Source organism: Misgurnus anguillicaudatus, chromosome 7, assembly GCF_027580225.2.
Source record: "Misgurnus anguillicaudatus chromosome 7, ASM2758022v2, whole genome shotgun sequence".
In the NCBI taxonomy this organism is placed as follows: domain Eukaryota; kingdom Metazoa; phylum Chordata; class Actinopteri; order Cypriniformes; family Cobitidae; genus Misgurnus; species Misgurnus anguillicaudatus.
This window is the reverse complement of record NC_073343.2, coordinates 36,913,823-36,936,380: the sequence shown is the minus strand read 5'-3', so window position 1 is coordinate 36,936,380 and position 22,558 is coordinate 36,913,823. Positions and strand designations below refer to the sequence as shown.

Here is a 22,558-nt window from a genome sequence, read left to right as displayed (position 1 = left end):
CCATTAAGATGATGATGCACCTCGAGGCGAATGATGATGAACCTTCTGGTGTTTTCCCTCATCCAGAGCAGCCTTTCTCTCTAAAGACAGCAATGTTTCTGAATCAAATATCATGGGATGGATTAGAGAGGTTTGAGGATGATGAGAGAGGTCTGTGAGTATGTGTGTGCGTGTGAGTGTTATTCAGCTGAAGAAGAGGCTTGATCAGCTAAAAATACAGGAGCGGAGGGGCTCTTAAAGGGCCAGCACAACTCTTCAGCTCATTTAAAGGTGCAGTAAAATGCAAAACTGTATTTATGTACAGATGAATAATAAGAGTTGTGTACATGGTAATGACATATCATGAGTTTCTTATGTAAACCTTTAGCATGCAAAAGACCGCTGCGAAACAGACCAATCTCATCATAACACCAACTGTGACGTTACAGTCCAGATGTACCCCAACATTAAATTAAGTACAATGTTGTTACAATGCTAAAACAAAGTTGTGACTGCTGAGTTAGTGTTATATGCTAGTTAATGCTATATGCTAGTTAATGCTATATGCTAGCGTTTAGGCTGAAGTTCTACTATTGACGTTACAGTTACGTTTTGCAGGTCCATACTGAAAAAAACACAAACTTACCACTCAGAAACGTCCATTAACAATCTCCAAACAATTGATCATTCCTCAAAATCTGATACAGACTCAAACATAAGATCTGTTTACACACACACAGAGCTACTGAAGGAGAAACAGCCAATCAGAGCAGAGCTCAACATAATTATTCATGACCCTTTAAGTAAGGTAATAATAGATCATTTTATTCTAAAGACAAATCCTAGGGTTGTAAATGGACATGTACAACTGACTCTGGATCATTTGTGCACTTAATAAAGCCACAAACCTTCTGTGTAGATATCAGAGAATAATTTAACAGATTATTACAATGTATTCTATGGCACCTTTAAGATCTCCACACTTTTATATATGTTTATTTACAGAATGTAGGCTAAGACATAACAAGGATAAGAAAAAACAAAATGATAGAAAACAGGTAATTTATAAAATACAAATAATATCATTTACATAAAAGTTATTAAAGGGTAATATGCCTACTCTTTATGTCTTGAATTGTTTTGATGAAGATTTTTAAAGTGTCACGAGCTGTGATGAATTCAGCACCATGGAGAGTTACAATCTAAACACAACTGTCAATCAAACACTATCTCACCAGAACACATGCATTAATAAAACACATCATTTTGTTTGATTTAACACATGCACAGTTTTGTACAATGTATGTTTTCCACATAATTTGACTTTCTCAAATACATGTTGTTCATGTAATCCTTTCATCTGATTGGACAGCTCATTGGAATGACGCAGTGTTGGCTGGAATGTTCCTGCAGTCAGCTGTGTTGTTGTTTGGTGAACCAATCAGATAAAGAGGCTTTGCAGTCTTGCATCATGATGTCTAGCTATGATTGGATGAGTGGCAAGAACCAATCACACTGTGACTTTCAGCCCTGATGGGCACACCTTCACTGTGAGATTCAGGTCAGTTTAACACTGAAGTATATGTTTGAATTAAAAAACACACCATTGTGTTTTTACCATTTGCTCTGTGTGTGTGTGTACCTGGAAATTATCACGTAGCTGGGACCAAATATCCCCACAAAGATAGGAATACCAGGATTTTCCTGACCTTGTGGGGACATTTTGATGGGAAGGGAATGGAATATACAGTTTGTACGGTATAAAAACCATTACGTATACGGAAGTCCGCACAAAACATGGAAACCAGAGTGTGTGTGTGTGCGCGTGTGTGTGTGCGTGTGTGTGTGCGCGTGTGTGTGTGTGTGCGTGTGTGTGTGTGTGTGTGTGTGTGTGTGTGTGTGTGTGTGTGTGTGTGTGTGTGTGTGTGTGTGTGTGTGTGTGTGTGTGTGTGTGTGTGTGTGTGTGTGTGTGTGTGTGTGTGTGTGTGCGTGCGTGTGTGCGTGCGTGCGTGCGTGGTTGGGTGTGTCCAAAACAAGGATATATAAGTCTCAAATATGCTACATTATAGAAAACAACATGTGTAATAAAATGTTGTGAATATTTGACACAAATGAATATTATTTTAAAAAGCTTGTAAATCAGTCACAGTATATTTTAGGGCTGGGTATTAATTCAGATGTTCCAGATTGATTCGATTTCGATTCACACACTATCAAATCGATTCGATTTCGATTCTTGATTCAATTTTTGATTCTGGTTCTCGGGTCGTTTTTTATACTCGATTCTCGATTCAACTCAATGAATCTAGATTTAATACAAATACTATATTAATAAAAAGAACAGTGAACAGCAGGTTACAAGTGGGTAATTAATAAAAAGAAATGTTGTTGTTGTCTTGCTTGCGAAATCTAATGCCTCTTACTTTTTATGTGAAGGTGGCATCAACGTCAATGAAGCACCTAAAACTGCTATTTTAAGTATTGAATGAATGAATGACAGGCTCACCTCTCGCTCCTTGGTAACATCATGCAAGGCAAAAAAGAGGGTGACATCTAGTGAAGAAGACTAGTTATTAGATTAAAGTTAATCTTACAATCAATGTTTGCCGAAATAAATAAAGAAAAATCGATTATGCTCTTTAAAAATCGATTTTGAATCGACCACGTTTAAAAAAAACCCCGATTATTCGAAAAATCATTTTTTTTGCCCAGCCCTACTATATTTAGATTTAAATGTAAAAATGTTAATAGGTTTGTGTGAGGGTTTGGTTTATTGGTGGGGTAGGTAGGTAATGTTAAATTAGACGCAATCATGTAATACAATCTATGTAAGATCTTCATTAATATTCAATAATAAAATATCATTGTTTCTAACAAAATACCCACAGAAATATTATACTGTCAGTGTGATATTTAAAGATAGTTCCTGGTATTCTCGTTTATGAAAATGATTTTGCCTATATTTATTTTGTATGTTGAATATTTGAGATATTATGTAGTTTGTGTGTTACCATGGTATTGTCCTTTACAATGATTTACATCTGTCTGCTCTGGAGATTTGACTATTAGCCAAACTATATGCACATCATCATTGACCACAGTCTTCTAATTCACCTCACATTTTAGTCTAGTTTAATCTCTTTAATGTGGCAATATTACCACAAGCACTTTTGTAAATAAATACATGAGCTAAAACTCTTATTGGTGTTTATTTAATTTGTATATTTATGAAACATCTTCTCTCACACAACTCTGTGACACACCCTTTAATACAAAACCCTCACTGTGATAGATTTGAGATATCTCTCTAGTGTATATACTTTTATAACCAATCATTTCATGCCTGTTTTCATTTATTTGAAATGTAATAGTCTTACTACAGTATAACTATTCTTGTCATCATTATAATTGTAAACTGTTTTGTGATATTGTAATTAACAATAATAATACATACACATATATATACATTCCAATACAGGCAATCTCTTGTATGCTTAGATCTTTAAAGTTATTTAATGATCGTGTATGTACTGTAAATACTGTAAACCTGAGCAGGGTTGGGCCCCACTGGCTCAGAATCCTCATTTGCAATGCATATTAAAGGCTGGACCTTTTACAAACCGATTTCTGGGGAGTTTTCCGAAATCCTTCAGTATAACCCGGCACTATGACTTTAGGATGAAAGTGTTAGACCACAGCATTGTGTGGTAATCTGTCCAAAATGAGTAAAAATCGATATTCGCTACAGGAACCGGATGTCAAAGAATATCTTGTGAAGGGAGACAGATTTACAAAATGGAAGGAGGTATGTTGGAAATTTAATTAAATTAAATTAGTCAATAAAACGAAACTTTTCACACTATTCCCATTCAAATTAATTATGTAACATATAAAGATTGAATTCTTGTCTTGTGTCTTGTAAAAGAAGAAAACGATTATCGGAAGTAAAACAATAATTGACATTAAAGAATATACATGTGGACTATTTGATGTTACTTTTTAATGATATGGGGGCAGGACAGGGTTTATGTTATTCCAGGCTTAGGCCTTATTTATATTAAGACATTTAAGAAGGTTTTACACAACAAACCTTAAAAAACCCGTACAGTTGTGCATCTTGATACAAAACAATGTCACAGATATATGTTAAAATTATTCAAGGCAAGGTGTTTTAAAAAAAATGCATTTAAGTCTGGGACTAGGATAAGCCATGTCCCGGAAACCGTCACCTGATGTCAAAGTTGAATTTGATAATAATAATTGTTGTTGTGTGTGTAAGGTTTAATAGTTTCTCTAACCCTAACAGGACTCCAAAAAAACTTCACCGGTCACCCTGAAGATGGATCCAAAAGGATTTTTCCTTTACTGGACCAATCAGAGTAAGGTAAGAGATTTACACTGAACCTGACAGCTCAATCCCTGCACTAAATTATTTAAAGCATTTTACCAAAAATAATGCTGGCAGAACCATAGTATACCGATGATCCTGAATATTCATGCCGTTTATTTATATCATATGCAAATGAATGATTACCATATTCATGTACCACAAGATTTGCATAATCAAAGATGTTTAACAATATCATGGTCATTATTGTTTTCAATCTGTCTGTTTAGTTTAGGAATTATGTCCTTTAAATAATCTTTTAAATAAAAAACAGATTAATCCTAGACCTTTAAACATCATATTCATAAAGGAATTATTTCTCTCTCTCTCTCTCTCTCTCTCTCTCTCTCTCTCTCTCTCTCTCTCTCTCTCTCTCTCTCTCTATTGATTTGTACTGGTGTGGGTTTAAAGTGTTTTAGAATTGCATTCATTGAGGTTTTTAGCCAGAAGCTTCTGTGGGCAGAGACACAAGGGTGCACATTAACATGAGACTCCTTACTTAGGTGCACATAAATGTTTGCTCATACACACACAAAAGTTGCTGTTTTTATGATTCAGTACACGCACAAACACAATTTTTGTCCTTGCTTTGGACGAACCACTTATTTAACATGTTTTAGCAGATTTAATCAATAACCAATATTTAAAAAGGATATTATATAATTAGCTTATACATCTTTGGTATCCTGTATGTCATATCATACCGTCATGTCTGTTTTGTTGTAGGAAACTGAATTTCTGGATGTTGCGACCATCAGAGACACAAGATCAGGAAAATATGCCAAACTCCCTAAAGTATGTGCGAGTCTGTGTTATATAATGTGCTTCTATTGCATAACTATGTTAATTCACGATTGAACAAACCTGTTGGCCTTAAGACTGAGTGTCAGTGTTTGAATGGAGTGTTGCTTTTGGGTATTTGTGTGAATTTGCCTTGCAAACGCAACATCCAATGTACCGTCATAATGTATTTACACAGCATGAGCCAGAATCATGATGTGTCTCGAATTTTCACTTTGTTCTTTTACACATTTACACACATTACACGTTTTAAAACAATAAATAAAAAGCATCTCTTCCCTGATTTTTAAATCAATCTTCTTACATTTTAAACTGAAGCTGCTAGTTTGAAAAGTTGAAATACCTTTTGAAACCTCAATTATAGTGAAATGTTTTCTGTTTGTGTAAATATATGGGGAATTTTTTTCTCTTTTATCTTCATCTTACTCTCAATGTCTCTCCATCACACACACACACACACACACACACAGCTGTTGACCTTTGCACATTTGCATGAATCTGGATTTGTTTGCCAGTCTGAGTTGTTCGTGTTGATGGGTTATGTATGGAAAGCAGAAGTCATGCATGAGATATTTAACCTAGAACTTTGTGTATACTGATATCATATTATCATTTTATAAATCTATTGTCATGTAATTGATAAATGTCTGTCTGTTTGCCTGTTTGTTTGTCTGCATTTTTGTCTGTCTGGCAGCATTTTTAATGCACTTGTTTTAAAATCATATATAATTGAATATAATTGAATGTTTTTACAGCACCCAAAAGTCCGCAATGTCTTCAACATGGATTTTCCTGACAGTCATCATCTGGCCAAAGTGCTCACCATCGTCACCGGCACTGACATGGTCAATCTCACATATCATAACTTCTTTGCCTCAAAAGAAGTCGCCCAGGTATGAAGCTGTCCATATTTCAAAAATAACCCTGTACTAATCAGACTACAAATGTAAAAAACAGTCAAATGTGAAGTCTCAGACTAAAAGGAAAGCGTTTTTCTAATCTCATATGAGTCTGAGATCAGCCGCACATCATGAAGCCTAATGTTTTATTGAAAGCAGCCTCTGGTCTTTGTGGTTTGGTAATGGAGTTGATGATTTTCATATCCTGCCACTAATAACCTTCACTGTACGTCACATTCAGTTCTGGATTGTTTTAATTACACTGTCACTAAAGAAATGAAGTCTGAATTTAATGTTAGTGTTGTTTGTGTATAGAAAACATATTTGTACATTTGTATCAAAACACAGAAAGGACAATGTTTTATTCAATGGACAGCACAACAATGGTAATACAGTGCTTTTCTGGAGTATAGACGGTTTCATCGGACGCACGTGCGGTGACGCGATACACGTCTGGAACCGAAATTTACTTCCGGTTTCACTTTTTTTTTAATGGTTTGACTAGTTGCTACACTGATCTCTTGAACAAATGCCTCGTCGAAAATAGCAAATGTTTTGGTGTCCTAGGTAATCTGTGTTGTTTTTTGCTTGTTATATAAATAAACTACGTTTTAAGAACTTTGTTGTTATTTATTCTTAGCGGAGTTCACCGGAAGTTACGTGCGGACCACGACCGCTTGTTTATGTTGTTACTGCTGAAACCGTCTATACCATGAAAATAACACCTACTGTGGTATATTTTAAAACAAAATGATGATGACATAGATAAAATAGAAATTGAACATCTCTAAAACCAAAATCTCTCATGCTTTTTTTCATCTAACCTTAATTTTACTCCGGTGCAGCAATGGGCCGATGACATCCTCGCTATTGCATATAACACAATGAGAGCAAACGCCTGCCGACAAGTCTATTTGGAGAAAGTGTGAGGAATTTTTACTTTTTTTTAAATAAAACTTTAATGTATACAAATATGGTTTTCTATACCATGTTATATATCTTGTTTTAATGTGATGTACAGGTATGTTCGGCTCACACTGCAGACCAACAAAGATGGAAAAATCCCTGTTAAAAAGTAAGAAATCAATATAAATGTCAGCCTTCTTTGATCAACTATAATGATCTCAGTAATATCAGATGAATGTTTATTGTGTTTATGATAATGATCTTATTCATTTATCTCAGTATCTTAAAGATGTTTCCTGCTGATAAGAAAAGAGTTGAAACAGCGTTGTCAGCAGCCAATCTACCAAAAGGAAAGGTGTGTGTGTGTTTGTGTGTAGTTGTGTATTGCTTTGTGTATATTTTCTGACCAAGTATCTTGTGTTGTGTAGTTTGACTCAATCAAGTTGGATGTGTTCACCGAGGCGGCGTTTAAAACTTTTCTGATGCATCTCTGTCCCAGACCAGAAATCAATGAAATCTTCACATCCTTGTGAGTTCACGTCTTAAAAATATCAATTCATATGAATTATTATTATTCATTTAATGTTTTCTTATGGCACCCGTAGCACCAAGGGCAAAGGTTTCATGACAAAAGAGATGCTGGCCAAGTTCCTAAATGAGAAACAGAGAGATCCACGTCTCAATCAGGAGCTGTTTCCACCCGCCAGACCCGATCAGATGAAGACTCTCATTGACAAATATGAGCCGAGCTCCTCCAATGCCAGTCGTGGTGAGAATCCACAATGCTATTCTGTGTTTGGAAAACAATTTTGAACATTTAAATCTTAAGAGAAAACGGTTTTAAAAAGTTTGTTTAGTGAACATTTAAGTGAAGACTGATGAGAAGTTTTGTGCTACTGCAGGTCAGATATCTCCAGAGGGTTTGATGTTTTATTTGATGGGCAGTGAAACATCTGTGGTGAACTTGGACAAACTGGCACAGAGTCACGACATGACACAGCCTATCCCACATTACTTTGTCAAATCATCTCACAACACATATCTCACAGGTACAGCATATCATCATCACGCTACTTACACAGATTTTGTCATCAGCCATTAAAAAGACAAACATGAAATAATTCTGATAATGTGATGTTGTTGTGTTTGCGCAGCGGGTCAGCTGACAGGCGTCTCTTCTCCTGAGATGTACCGTCAGTGTCTGCTCGCCGGGTGTCGCTGTCTGGAGCTCGACTGCTGGAAAGGCAAACCTCCAGATGAAGAACCAATCATCACCCACGGCTTCACCATGACAACTGAGATCCTCTTTAAGGTCTGTTTGTCCAATCAGAACTCATTTGTCAGTCATTATGGGATGTCCGAGGAGAAGTCAGGCTTGTTGAGAAGATGCTAAATTTGAGTCAGTTTGTGAGAATCATAACCTTCACAATTATATATTATACAATTTAAGTTGTGTCTCCACACTGCAAAAATGACTTTCTTACTTAGTATTTTTGTCTTGTTTTCAGTACAAATGTCTACAAATTCTTAAATTAAGATGCATTTTATTGTTTACCAAAACGGCCTAAGAAAATAAGTCTAGTTTTTAGACAAAACATAGAATTTAAGTGAATTTGTGCTTAAAACAAGCAAAAAATTTAAAAATGTTTCTTGAATTAAATGTTTAAAAATGAAAAGTTTGTTTTAACCCACACTGCAAAAAATGATTTTCAAGAAAAAATTCTTAGTATTTTTGTCTTGTTTTCAGTAAAAATATCAAAAAATTCTTAAATTAAGATGCTTTTCTTTATGAGCAAGAAAATAATTCTAGTTTGGTATTTTAGACCAAAAAAAATGTAAATGATTTTGTGCATAAAACATGCAAAACAATCTGCCAATGGGGTAAGCAAAAAAAAAAATCTTGAAAATTTTTCTTAAACACTAAATTCAAGAAAAATTCAAGAAAAATTTGCTTACCCCATTGGCAAATTTTTACTGTAAAAAAGACAAAAATACTAAATAATTTTTTGCCCTACACTGGCAGATTTTTTGTTGTTTGAAGCACACATTTACTTACATTTTATGTTTTTGGTCTAAAAACAAGAGTTATTTTCTTAGGTCATTTTGCTCATCAAGAAAATTCATCTTGATTTAAGAATTTTTTGATATTTGTACTAAAAACAAAACAAAAATGCTAAGTAAGAAAGTTATTTTTTGCAGTGCAAAAGTGAGATCTTTCTTTCTTTGTGGCGGTTAAAAAATCTAGAAATCTTACACTCTTTTAAACTTTCAATACTCAGATTTGATGAGATATTAAAGTCTCAGGTCAAAAGTGAAAGATCTCATTTTGAACTCAAACATTTCTCAGAAAATTCTTCTAAAAGCCAGATTGCCCGCTGTGCTATGAACATGTATTGAATGGTTTTATTAAACGGTTGCACTGTACTGCACTTTATGTCAACATTTGACCCAAGAAAATCTGAAAGAAAATGAATACTTAAATGACAATGAGCTATTAAAGAGAAATCCTTCATCTCTTGAATGATGTTGTCTTTATGACAGGATGTCATTGAAGCTATCGCTGAGAGTGCCTTCAAAACCTCAAAGTACCCAGTCGTCCTTTCATTTGAGAACCACGTCGACACGTAAAACACATTATTAACGTTTAAAGCATAAATCAGCTTATATTAATCATCACAGCTCATGATGTCTGATGTGTTTTTATGGTGATATTTCTTCAGAGTAAAGCAACAGGAGAAGATGGCTCAGCACTGCAGGACTATATTTGGAGATAAGCTGCTCATAGACCTGCTGGACAAATATCCAGTGAGTAACATTCCCGTTTCCACCAGCATTCCCATTAACATTCCCTTTCCCATTAGCATTTCCATCAACATTCCCATCAGTATTGGTATCATTCACCTGTGGCAGCTGGTTCATAATTGGCCTGTGTGTGTTTGGTTTTCAGCTTAAAGTAGGCCAGCAAATCCCGAGTCCATCCGAGCTGATGTGTAAAATTCTCATCAAGAATAAGAAAAGCAGCACGCCTGCCAACAAACAAGACAATGCAAAGAAACCTCAAGAGGCGACACCAGGAGAAGGATCTGAGACTCCTGCAGCTGACCCAAACAGTCCAGGTAAAGAAGTCACCTCTTGATCTGATCCATAAGCATGGACACTTCTGTTTATAGGATATACTGTACAGTATCAAAAGCATATCAAAGCAAGGTTGAGGTGTTTTTATGAATGTAACGTCTCAGAATACTTGGAATAATTTGCTGACAAAAAAACTTGAACAAGCTGATGTTGTGTTTCTCAGAGACCCATGAGGAGCAGATTGAAGAACACGATGACCATGATGAACAAGATGAGGAGAAGATGAAGAACTCTGATGAGGTGAAGTCCTGTACATGTAACTCGATTGAGGGTCCTTTCACTCATGGCTGGTTATCTAATAATTAGGTTTAAACCTCAGACAGGGATTTATGATGCTTACATCAGTGAGATTTTCTCTGTAACATAAAGATAAACTTGACATTGCTTTGAACTGAACTGAAGTAATAAAGAATAAATCTGGATGTTGTGTGATTTCTTGATTTTTCAGCTGCTTGAGCTTGTGTTATTTTGTTTCTCTTCTCAGGGAACGGCCGGTCAGGAGGTCACAGCCTTTGAAGAGATGTCGGCTTTAGTCAACTACGTTCAGCCCAACAAATTCATCTCTTTTGAGAACGCAGCCAGTGAGTCAAACTGATGAGTCTCTGATCTGTCAGATAAATGAATGTCCAATACTTAAATCTTCTTCTTTCTCTTAATGCTTGAAATGACATTAATAATAAACACTATTTTATGCCTTGTCGACTTAACTAAATGTTTCATGTTGTCTACTTTTGTCCAAATATAGAAAAAAACAAGAGTTTTGTCATCTCTTCATTCGTGGAAACCAAAGGAGAGAGTTTGATCGCTAAGAACGCTGTAGATTGGGTTGAGTATCCTTCACTATCTCAACTATAAATAAATATAATCTTCAAACAGATCAGATCTGATCATATATTGGATCCGATCAGATTAGTAGATCATATATAAATGACTCCATGCAAATAATAAAAAGTTTTTACCAATGTTTTTAAGCATATTGATTTTTCATATGGAGGTCTCTGTTTAAGTTTTCAAATAATTTTCATAGTAAGGTAAGTGCAGCTTTCAAAATTGTCACATCCATAACGCTGGAATTGCTCTTATAGGGGATGGGATCAGTTGAAATAGTATACATCAGATTATATACACTGTTAAAAATTACAGTATTATTGGCAGCTGTTTGCCAGTAAATTACTGTAGATTTAAATGTATGTTACACTGCAAAAGTGAATGTCTTACTTTGTATTTTTGTCTTGTTTTCCAGTGGAGGTATCTGGGAATTCTTCAGTTGAGGTGCATTTGTTTGATGGGCAAAGTGGGTTAGGACTTTAAGTCTTGTTTACTGAACTAAATTATGAAATCTAATATGCAAAGGCTTAAAGTAAAACTATCTGGCAGTGGGGTAAGAAAGATAAACTTAAATTGAGTTTTGTTGAATTGAATATTGAATTAAGTTGAAACTGGAATTAAGTTTATTTTTCTTACCCCACTGGCAGATAGTATAAACCAGTGTTTCCCAACCCTGGTCCTCGGGCACCCCCTCCCAGAAAGTTTTAGATGTCTCCTTATTTAAAACACCTGATTCGACTCATCAGCCTCCTTCCAAAATGGTAAACATGTGTCCCTAACAAGCTCATGAGTTAAATCAGGTGTTTTAAATAAGGAGACATCTAAAACTTTCTGGGAGGGGGTGCCCGAGGACCAGGGTTGGGAAACACTGGTATAAACAATACTTTTTTTCAATAAACAAGACTTTAGTATCTTAAGCCACTTTGCTTATCAGGTAAATGTGTCTTGATTTAGGAGTTTTCGGGTATTTGTGCTGGAAAACAGGACAAAAACACTAAGTAAGACATTTATTTTATTTTATTTTATTTTGCAGTGTATTTACTGAACATTAAACATGAACAAGTCTTTATCTTTACAGAATAAAACTATAAGATGTCAGCCTCGTGCAAAGCATTCTGGGAAACAAAATCTAAAGGGAAAAAACTGAAAAGGTTGATTCAATTCAATTCAATTCAATTATATTTATATAGCGCTTTTTACAATTGGTAATGGTTTCAAAGCAGCTTTACATTAAACGAAGCAAAAATCGACAGACAACATAAGCAGAAAAATACAGCGGCTATGAATAAACTTTACAAGCGAGCATGTTAATAATGTATCGTATAGAAGAGGGTGCTAAGTTAAGCCAACGTCGGCTGACTCCCCGGGGTTAGCCAGGAGGGAAAAAAGTCCTAGGAGGAAGAAAACCCTTGGGAGATATATATATTGACTGTAACCTCCACTGCAGCCGGAACAGGGTCTGTCTAAATGTCCTCAGGATCGAGGACGAGACAGGGAGATAGAAACAAGGGCCGTTCGCATGTTATGTAAGTGTCACACAGTGTTGTGTTTTAATATATGCTCGGTTCCAGACAGGCTAGCTATTGCAGCATTAGTATATTACCCAGACGAGTTATGTGAATACTTTGTTCCGTAGAGGCTAACTATTACGAGATAAGTGCATTTACTAGACAAATTATGTGAATGCTTCTTTAAAGAGAAAAGTCTTAAGTTTAGATTTAAAGTGATCGACTGTGTCTGATTCTCAGACATCAGTTGGCAAATCATTCCAGAGCTTAGGGACTAAGTAGGAAAAGGATCTAACACCTTTAGACACTTTTGATATGATGAGGATTTCTGCTTCCCACAATGCTTTGCACAAGGCTGTTATTTTAGTTTTATTCTGTAAAGATAAATAACATCAATTCAAATCTACAGTAAGTTACTGTAACAGCTGCATAACTACAGCAAAGTTTTTACAGTGTACTGTAATAGATGAGATGAGATCAGATGATATACTGTAGTAGGTTAATATATGGATGTCAGTGTTTTCCTATAGTGATGCCTGTAGATATAATAAGAGACAGATGAGTCGAATCTACCCTAAAGGAACCCGTGTGGACTCATCAAACTACATGCCTCAACCCTTCTGGACCGCAGGCTGCCAGTTTGTGGCTCTCAACTACCAAACTATGGGTGAGAGACACTTTCAAAACTTTTGTTTGTGTACTTGTAATATGTATGTGATTTGTGTAACGTACTGTATGATTGCGTGTGTCCAGATCTCCCCATGCAGCTGAACATGGCTCTGTTTGAATTCAATGGGAGGACGGGTTACTTGCTCAAACACGAGATGCTCCGCAAAAGCGACAAGAAGTTCGATCCCTTCACCGACAGATTCGACACCATCATTGCCTGCACACTCACCATTAAGGTCAATGGTTAACATCATGCAGGATTCTTCAGAAGGAATTTATGATACTTTCTGTTGTGTGCTTGACAGCTGTGGTCTTTAATTTTAGATCTACTCGGGTCAGTTCCTGTCAGAAAAGAACGTGAAAACAGGGGTCGAGTGCGAACTCATCGGTTTGCCGAAAGACCCCAAGAAAAAGTTTCGTACCAAATGGTCGGCGACGGCCAACGCCATCAACCCAGAGTGGAACGAAGAGCCTTTCGTCTTTGAGAAGGTCCGTGATCCACTGCTGTTTTCTGTGATGATATCTATTAGACTTTATGACACGTGATGGTCAGAGTTTGAAGGTCTTTGTGTTCAACAGATCCTGCTGCAGGAGATGGCTTACCTCAGGATCGTGGCTCAAGAGGACAGCGGGAAGTTCATAGGTCACAGGATCATCCCACTGGACGCTCTTCAAACAGGTCAGATGAGCTTCTTCAATGCTTCTTTATAGGAAAAAAGATTCACTTGACGCACGCATTTCCCTCCTTCTCTAGCATCTACATTTATTGTTGCTCTCATGAGAAATTATTGTAGTAATGTGGTTGTGAATGAAATCATCTCTCTGTGTTTGTGTTTGCAGGTTTTCAGCACATATGTTTACGCACTGAGAGTAATATGCCTCTCACACTTCCATCTCTGTTTGTTCACATTGATTTAAAGGAATATATTCCTGCTGCATTCGCTGGTAAACTCACTGTCTATAAACCTAAAGTACATTGCATTTGAGTTAACGTGACATCTGAGAAGTTTTTGTCTCATGCTCTCTTGTTTCCTTTAGATTTCACTGATGCACTTTTCAATCCTGTGAAGACTACCAAGCCTCCCAAGTTAGAGGTAGAATAAAAAAATGTTATTAAGAGATTAATTTGTAGATTTCCTTATTAACTCTTTATTGTCTTAATTCATTTTTCTTTATTTCATCATTTAGTTGATATTTCACATTCTTTTATTCATTTAGTTATACTGTACAATATATTATTGTATATTTATGTACCATCTTTATCATACTGTGTCCATCTGCTGTTATAGATGTTTAAATGTAAGTCTTGTGTCTGAAAGTTTTCCTTCTGATCTCTTTTTTAGAGTTTAACATACGTGAGTGAATATGAGTTACCTGTCGCTGAAGGAGCTGCGGCCGCTGCCATCGCTGCAGGTGTGTGTTCATACAACACTCAATGCTACCATATCTCTCTTTTTTTATTAGAAGTGCAAAACATACAACATACAATTAAACAGAACACAAAAAATTATAATGACATTATTATTATCATTGATAATAAGCCAAAATAATAATAATAATAATAATAATGATGATAATAATAATAAAAATGATAATAATGATGATGATGATCATAAAAATTATAATAATAATAATAACAACATCAACAATAATTCTAAAGATAGTTATGATCACAGGAATATTTTGTAATGGCAAAAACAGCAATAATAATAATAATAATAACAACAATAATAACAGTAATAATTGCAATGCTAAAAGTAATACTAACTATGATGATTATAACAATAGTAATGTCAATAATAATAATAACAGTAATAATAACAACAACTACAATGTCATACTAAAAGATGGTGATGATAATAATATGTTGGGATGACAGTAATCTCAATAATAATAACGGTAATAATAATGATGATGATGTAATAACAATAGTAATAATAGTATTAATAACACAAATAACTCACCCAATCAAAACTTCTGTGTCAGTGTATATGGTTTATTATTATTATTATTATTATTATTATTATTATTATTATTATTATTATTATTATTATTTAATTACATCTTTAACTAAATAGTACCAGACTGCAGCTCATTGGTCACCACACATATGATGGTGATACCACAGTATTGTAAATACCATAATATGTAAATACCGTGTTATTACAGTACCATCTGATACATCACTTTACTTTTTGGATTTATCTGAAATGATCCTCTGCTGTCTGTTATAATATCAGAACCAAAGGCCTCCGAGACTCCAGCAGAGGGCAGCGCTGAACCTTCAACTGAAGCTCCCAGTGAACCAGCCCCTGAACCAAAATCAGAACCAGTTCCTGAACCAGTACCTGAACCTGTCCCTGAACCAAAACCAGAACCTGTTCCCGAACCTGAACCAGTTCCTGAACCAGAACCGGTTCCCGAACCAAAACCAGAACCTGTTCCCGAACCAGAACCAGTTCCTGAACCAGAACCAGACCCTGAACCAAAAGCAGAAGAAAAACCAGAAGCAGAACCTGAACCACAAGCAGATGCTGAGGTCGCTGTAGAGCCAGAAACCAAAGAATCAAGCCCTGCTGAAGAACCTCCTTCTGACCCATCAGGTGAGACCTGGACCCGTCTGAATCTGATACTAGACCCATGACTGATATAGCTGTTCATATGTAGTCTGATCTCATTATTGCTCACCATAAAATTCAATTTCAGATCCACCCACCGTCACCGCTGATGAACTGCAGCAGCACAAGAACTTCCTGAAGGTCGTCAAGAAACAAGAGAAAGACCTTAAAGACATGGAGAAAAAATATCAGAAGAAACGTGACGATGTGTCTCAGAAATACATTGAGCAGCTCAAAGCTTTGAAGAAGAAGAGCACGGCTAAAAAGTAAATGTTTAATTACACTGTTTTCACAATAATAACCTACATTCAGCTCTTCGCTTCACTGCTTCTCCTTTGGTCTTATTGTTGACATCTGGTTCTTCTTCAGGTCAGAAGCTTCAGACCCAACTGAGCAGATCAATGAGATCAAGCAGAATCTTCAGTCTGATCTCAGAGCTGTGATGGTCGAGCAATACGATCAGACGAAGACTAAGAAAGAACAACAGAACACTGAGGTAAACATCTCAAATCTGATAAACCAACGTTACATTCAATGTAGTTTTACTTTACAGAGAAACGGGCCTGCGCTGTCCTGCAAATCTGACACTGATGATCAAATAAATCTTTTAAGAAACACACACAGCAGACTCATTTAATTGATTCTCACTGTGTTGAGTGCATCTGTTTATTGTCTGGGAGACAGAATTGAGATATGGATTACCCATCATTCCTCAGTGTTTGTGTGTAGTAAGTTGATCTGTGTGGATCAGAGGTCAATCTTGTCTTGACTACTGTCACTTTACAACCTGACCTAGCCAGTTGATTTTAAACTAAATTACGCCAGTGCTTACATATTACCACAATAATAGCTTTGAGCTTTTGTCCCAGTACTGCCTGTAAAGTTTGCATCATCAGTAAAGTAAACACTTTATTGCACAGTATATGTATTAAGATTTATTCTGTGTAATTATGTTTTAAAAAATCATATGTTAATGTGAATAAAGTACTAATGATGATTCAAAAATGTTTTATTGGATATGACAGTAAAGTGTTTGGATTTTGCGGTAGCACAGATCGGCTGTAAACTCCAGCTGGTGTTTTCTTTTCTTTTCTGCTGATGATGATTTGTTTTGTAAGTGTGAGTTCCTGTTCCCTCTCTTTTATTTCCTGTGTGACAGCGTTTGACCAAACTCCTGGAGATCGCCACAGAGAAACACAGCAGTGAACTGAAGGCACTCAACAGGTGAAGGAGGTGTTTTTCTTTATTGAATGTAATGATTATCCGGATGTAGCAGCTGATATTAAAAAAATACAAATGTGACTATTAATGCTAATCAACAAGAACTTTATTTGGCAGTGTCTGTTGCGTGCATATTTATGATTATGAGAAAGTTTGGCTCAACACTGTTTGTGTTTTTCTCTTTTAGTGAGATGAAGAAGAAAGACAAGGACAAGTGAGTTCACACACACACACACACACACACACACACACACACACACACACACACACACACACACACACACACACAAACAGGGAGAGAGTTTTTGTATACTAAATAAATATAATATAATCACGAAAAAAAAAAATCTGAGTTTTTACAAATAAAAAAGGTGCAAAGAATATTATTCAAAGAAAAATATTGTTAGATTTATTTACTTTCTGTATTAAAACAGATTTACTTGGCAGAAGATGAACATACATTATGATCAAAGAAGACAATACATTACAAATGCAAACATGTTAAAAGTTTATTGTGTCAAATTTTAAATTGCCAACAGACCATCCACACTATTTTTAGATTTAGCTTGTGTTTGTGTAATAAATACTGTATTGTTTTTATAATTATATTATTTCTTGAATAATTGTAATTTTCTATTTCAGAATGAAGAAAAGCAAAAGTACTGATCAGCTTGACAATGATAAGGTGAGTGAGTGAGTGAGTGAGTGAGAAAGAGCGTGGAGAGAGAGCGAGCAAGCAAGACAGAGTGGAGTGAGTGAGTCAGTGAGTGAGTCAGTGAGTGAACAAGATAGAGTGAGATAAAGTGAAAGAGTGAGATAGAGTGCAATAGAGTGAGCGATATAGAGTAAAAGAGTGAGTTAGAGCGAGTTAGAGCGAGATAGAGTGCGATAGAGTGAGTGAGCGAGATAGAGTGAAAGAGTGCGATAGAGTGCGATAGAGTGCGATAGAGTGAGTGAGTGAGATAGAGTGAAAGAGTGAGATAAAGTGAAAGAGTGAGATAGAGTGAGATAGAGTGCGAGAGAGTGAGCGAGATAGAGTGAAAGAGTGAGTGAGTCAGTGAGGGAGCAAGATAGAGTGAAAGAGTGAGATAGAGTGAGATAGAGTGAGATAGAGTAAGTGAAATAGAGTGAAAGAGTGAGATAAAGTGAAAGAGTGAGATAGAGTGAGCGGGATAGAGTGAAAGAGTGAGTGAGTCAGTGAGGGAGCAAGATAGAGTGAAAGAGTGAGATAAAGTGAAAGAGTGAGATAGAGTGCGATAGAGTAAGTGAAATAGAGTGAAAGAGTGAGATATGAAAGAGTAGAGTGAGCGGGATAGAGTGAAAGAGTGAGTGAGTCAGTGAGTGAGTGAGAAAGATAGAGTGAAAGAGTTAGATAGAGTGAGATAGAGTGCAATAGAGTGAGTGAGATAGAGTGAAAGAGTGAGATGGAGTGAATGAGTGAGAAAGAGTGAGCGGGATAGAGTGAGTGAGTCAGTGAGTGAGTGAGATGGAGTGAAAGAGTGAGATAGAGTGCCATAGAGTGAGCGAGATAAAGTGAAAGAGATAGAGTGAAAGAGTGAGATAGAGTGAGTGAGATAGAGAGAGATGGAGTGAGAGAGATAGAGTGAGTGAGTGAGTGAGTGAGTGAGCAAGATAGAGTGAGAGAGATAGAGTGAAAGAGTGAGATAGAGTGAGATAGATAGAGTGAAAGAGTGAGATAGAGTGAGAGAGATAGAGTGAAAAAGTGAGTGAGTGAGCGAGAGAGTGAAAGAGTGAGATAGAGTGAGCGAGCAACAGAGAGTGAAGTGATAGAGAGAGTGAGCAATAGAATGAACAAGTGAATCAGTAAAGAAATATAAAGAAGATTAAGTGTGAGAGTGAAGGGGTGAATGAACAGATGAAAGAGTGAACAGGTGAGTGAGTGAGTGAGTGAGTGAGTGAACAGGTGAGTGAGTGAATGAACATGTAAGTGAATATACTGAGCAGACATGGTAAACTAGAGAGCTGAAAACTGAATGAAAGAGTGCAGTGGAGATGAGAGCGAGTAACCATAGCAACAGTTGGACACAACACTGTGTTTTAAGCAGACAGACAGAGAGAGAGAGAGAGAGAGAGAGAGAGATCAGGTCATCCTGACTAACACACTTGTGCTGTTTAGTGCAGTTAAAGATGAACACATGCACACACATCTGATCTGACTCACTCTTCTTATGTTAGCTAATCAAAATCCATTCACATTTCTGCTCGCGGCACATGAATTTAAAATCTCTACACAACGTCTCTTTTACATTAAACATACAAAGGTCACAGAAAATCTGTTTTAATGTTCTCAGTAGCAAGAAAGTGGAAGATTTACAAAGCAAATATGTATTTAATCACCTTACAAAACTCCTTACATTAAAACAGAAAGAACAAAAAGAATCAGAGTTTCACCCTTCAATGAGCAAAGATGAACATTATTTAATAATGTAATGCAACATAGCAATGTTGACAATAAACAGTTAAATATAATCAAACATGGAAACTGTTACAAATGAACCTATATAAGGTAAATAAAAATGTATATAAAGTAATTTTTCTGTTACTTTGCACATGGTTTACCTTTTATAAACGTTATCGACACAAAACAGATTGAAACTGAAAAGTCTCGTCAAAAACTGTACAAACAGATGAGTCTGTCAGCTCAACGTGATCCACACTATACAATAGCAGCACATGGATTGTGAGCATGCTCTCGTGCACACGCTGGTGCTCATCGACACATGTTCATCCACATGATCTAAAGTGAAGTGAAATTACACGTCTGTCCTCAGCTTCCAGCGGCATATTCATGCACATTTAGTGAATGTACGTCCATGTGACTGCTGTGATGATAATGTGTTTTATTCTTCATCTTTCAGTCAGATGAGGGTTCACCTCAGGAACAGAGTCTGAAGAGAAGACAGGCCGCTACGCTTGGTAAAATCAGAGATCTCATCAGTCAGGTAAACCTTCACTCCTGCAGAAATACTTTCTTGGTCTTATTGTGCACAATTCAGAAAAGTGAAAACACAAATCTCAACCATCCACCAGATATCTTAATAACATTGATATTATTATAGTGCATTAATATCTGCCACACATTTTAATGGCACCTGTTGTGAATTTAAAAAGAAACCGATGAGATGAATGCTTTAGATGAATATGAAGTTCATTAGTTTTAATCTTGGTTTCAGCTCAATAAAGATGCCGTCTCTGAGCACGCTAAGAAGATGTGGTCACTGCCCACCGAACTGACCGAGGGTGTAAACTCCTGCATCAAACCTCATTACCCCGATCATCTGGAGAAGGCCGCAGAAAAAAGTGCAGAATCTGGAGGACAGTTCAGTCAAGTTTTTGTAGGATGAAGACCATAACATGAGTTTAAGGCCTTTACGTTAAAAGAAAGTATAGATTGATCTTTAACATGTCATTTCTTTCACACTTGTTCATAATTCAGTATATACTGTTAGTTTAATGAGACACTCTGAACCCTTTTATTAACAATCACTGAATGAAAGCGTATATAAAAGGGTTAAATTACAGTATGAAAACTGTCTGAATCATAGTTCACCCTAAATTTAATAAAACAAACAAACAAACATTGTTTAATGACAATTTGGCAAATCCCCCACATTTATTTAGAATGGTCCTGAAAAGACATTACTAGATTTTTAACCTTTAATCATTTTTGGGGTGCAATATGATTTGGACTTTCGTAACATTCACATGAAATGTTAAATCTATATGATAAATGCACTTTGTAAAAAAGACTTTATTATATTAAATTGGGTTTATCATGGTGGAGGTGATATAATAAACGCATGTCATGCATTCTCATGCAGCACAGAATCTCAGGTACATTTTAATGGATCTGGATCTCTAGAGCATTAACCCTTTACTGGTAACAGATGACCTGTATCTCAGATAAAAGATGACAGATTCAAACATGCTCTTATAATTATTTTTAGGTGTTGTTAGGTTTTATTTTATGCATTCCCTTGACTGTTTTACTTTATGATAAAAATACACCAAAATACCATAGTTCACTATTTGTGTAAGTTACTTGATGTAGTATTTTTAAAGCCTCTAGTCTATTATCTACTCTCTCTCTCTCTCTGTAATATACATATTGTTACAACACTACAATAAAACTGCTAAATCTGAATACACTGTAAGAAGAGATCCAAGTGTAATTTATTGTCATTTTACAGTAGCAAAAAATAAGTGTAACTATAGTATTTTGGTAGAAAGTTTTTTTAAGTAGGCAATCAGTAAATTGTAAGATACTCTTAATAAAATATGTACACTTAAAAACAATTAAAAGATTTCATTTTGGTCTCGCTCTTTTTTAAATTAATTGATCAATCACTCTCGTCAAACCAAACACATGACAGGTTACATACATGTTGTGATGAGCTTCGCATCGTGCGCCCTCGAAAAAGTCACCGGCCATCACTGAGTAAATGTTATATAACTGATATGATAAGCAGCTCATCAGTATGAAAATCATATGGATGTTGGTCTTTTATCGAACAACAATGCTAAGTTCTCAGAGCATTTAAAGGGCACCTATTATGCAAAATCATTTTTGTTTGGACATAAATGTGTGTGAACACAACCATCCTATAATGAAAAAATCCACCCACACTTTTTTTAATCCCCATTAAACCAAAGCAGTCTCATTAGATGCTGTTTTGATCCATTTGTTAATGTGACATCACACTGATAAAGCCCCGCCCACAGCACTGACTGACTGGTTAATTTTACCCAAACCTTTCCTATATGTGTTTGTTAGGACATTGTAGCCCTAATGCGACTAAAGATATTATTGTCCCAGACTATATTCACAGAAATCAGATCTATTTTTAACCAAAAATTGAAAAGCAGAAGCTCATTTGCATTTAAATGTACAGACATGAAAACAGCACTTTTTGGACGTGTTATAATAAATAAACTGTACAGACACATATTATGCACACCTGAGATATAACATCTTGTAAAAATGGGCATAATGTGTGTCCTTTAAGAGATGATCACTTTAAACAGAAGCTCTGCTGAGATGCTCTCACATCATTTCACACACAATGACTGAAGTGCTGCTGTAAAGATTTCAATTGTCAAAATGGTTTCTGTCTTTAAATAGCTGCGCTGGAACAGGAGATTTAAAAAGAAAAGATTGTTAGAGACCCAAAAATGATTCTGTGAAATGATTCTGTCTCTGAACTATAAAAAATAAAAAGGATACAGCCAATAAACACAACTTTAGGTGATGAAGGTTGGGAAAGTTAAACTGTAAATTCAAGAATTATTATTATTTAAAAGTTTTATTGGAAGTATGGGCATTTTTTGTCAGACAAAAGGTAAGATAAGTAAAAAATGATTTCCGGTTGTATTTGTATTTCCGGTTAACTAAGATTAGGCCTTAAAATAGGGCATTTAAGTTGTTTTTTGACAACTGTTGTTTTTGGCACTGATATATGTTCAAATATTTTCATTTAAGACAGCTCAAACATACATTGTAGTCTGGGACTAGACCCAAGCCCTGTCCGGGAAACTATCTGTTTTAAATGTCTATCTTTAATTTTCTAACTTTTGCACAAATGACGG

General features: G+C 35.8%; 1 protein-coding gene across 3 annotated transcripts; it reads left to right on the top strand.

Annotated features, from left to right (window-relative positions):
• Window positions 1–130: 130 nt before the first annotated feature.
• Window positions 131–21,287, top strand: plcb2 (phospholipase C, beta 2). 3 transcript variants are annotated; one of them, XM_055172965.2, is made up of 34 exons: window positions 131–270; window positions 1,352–1,540; window positions 3,728–3,784; window positions 4,286–4,363; window positions 5,093–5,161; window positions 5,923–6,060; window positions 6,912–6,991; window positions 7,088–7,141; window positions 7,252–7,327; window positions 7,401–7,501; window positions 7,578–7,741; window positions 7,875–8,021; window positions 8,127–8,284; window positions 9,514–9,596; window positions 9,693–9,777; window positions 9,920–10,088; window positions 10,271–10,347; window positions 10,592–10,688; window positions 10,853–10,937; window positions 12,986–13,110; window positions 13,197–13,348; window positions 13,437–13,601; window positions 13,692–13,791; window positions 13,953–14,057; window positions 14,151–14,206; window positions 14,456–14,525; window positions 15,353–15,715; window positions 15,819–15,996; window positions 16,100–16,226; window positions 16,890–16,954; window positions 17,139–17,165; window positions 17,594–17,636; window positions 19,831–19,914; window positions 20,146–21,287. In XM_055172965.2, exons 4-34 carry the CDS (start codon window positions 4,319–4,321, stop codon window positions 20,314–20,316), a joined length of 3,459 nt encoding a protein of 1,152 aa, XP_055028940.2. In that variant the 5' UTR covers window positions 131–270; window positions 1,352–1,540; window positions 3,728–3,784; window positions 4,286–4,318; the 3' UTR covers window positions 20,317–21,287. The 3 variants fall into 3 exon arrangements, with proteins under 3 accessions (XP_055028940.2, XP_055028941.2, XP_055028939.2); XM_055172966.2 differs by lacking the exon at window positions 3,728–3,784; XM_055172964.2 differs by lacking the exons at window positions 131–270; window positions 1,352–1,540 and having other exon boundaries at window positions 3,519–3,784.
• Window positions 21,288–22,558: the final 1,271 nt, after the last annotated feature.

Bases quoted from the DNA above. Each gene is read 5' to 3' on its own strand.
- plcb2 (XM_055172964.2), top strand. From the start codon at position 3,701: ATGAGTAAAAATCGATATTCGCTACAGGAACCGGATGTCAAAGAATAT. The intron at 10,089-10,270 runs GTAAAGAAGTCA...TGTGTTTCTCAG, and splicing joins AGCTGACCCAAACAGTCCAG to AGACCCATGAGGAGCAGATT. The intron at 13,792-13,952 runs GTCAGATGAGCT...TTGTGTTTGCAG, and splicing joins ACTGGACGCTCTTCAAACAG to GTTTTCAGCACATATGTTTA.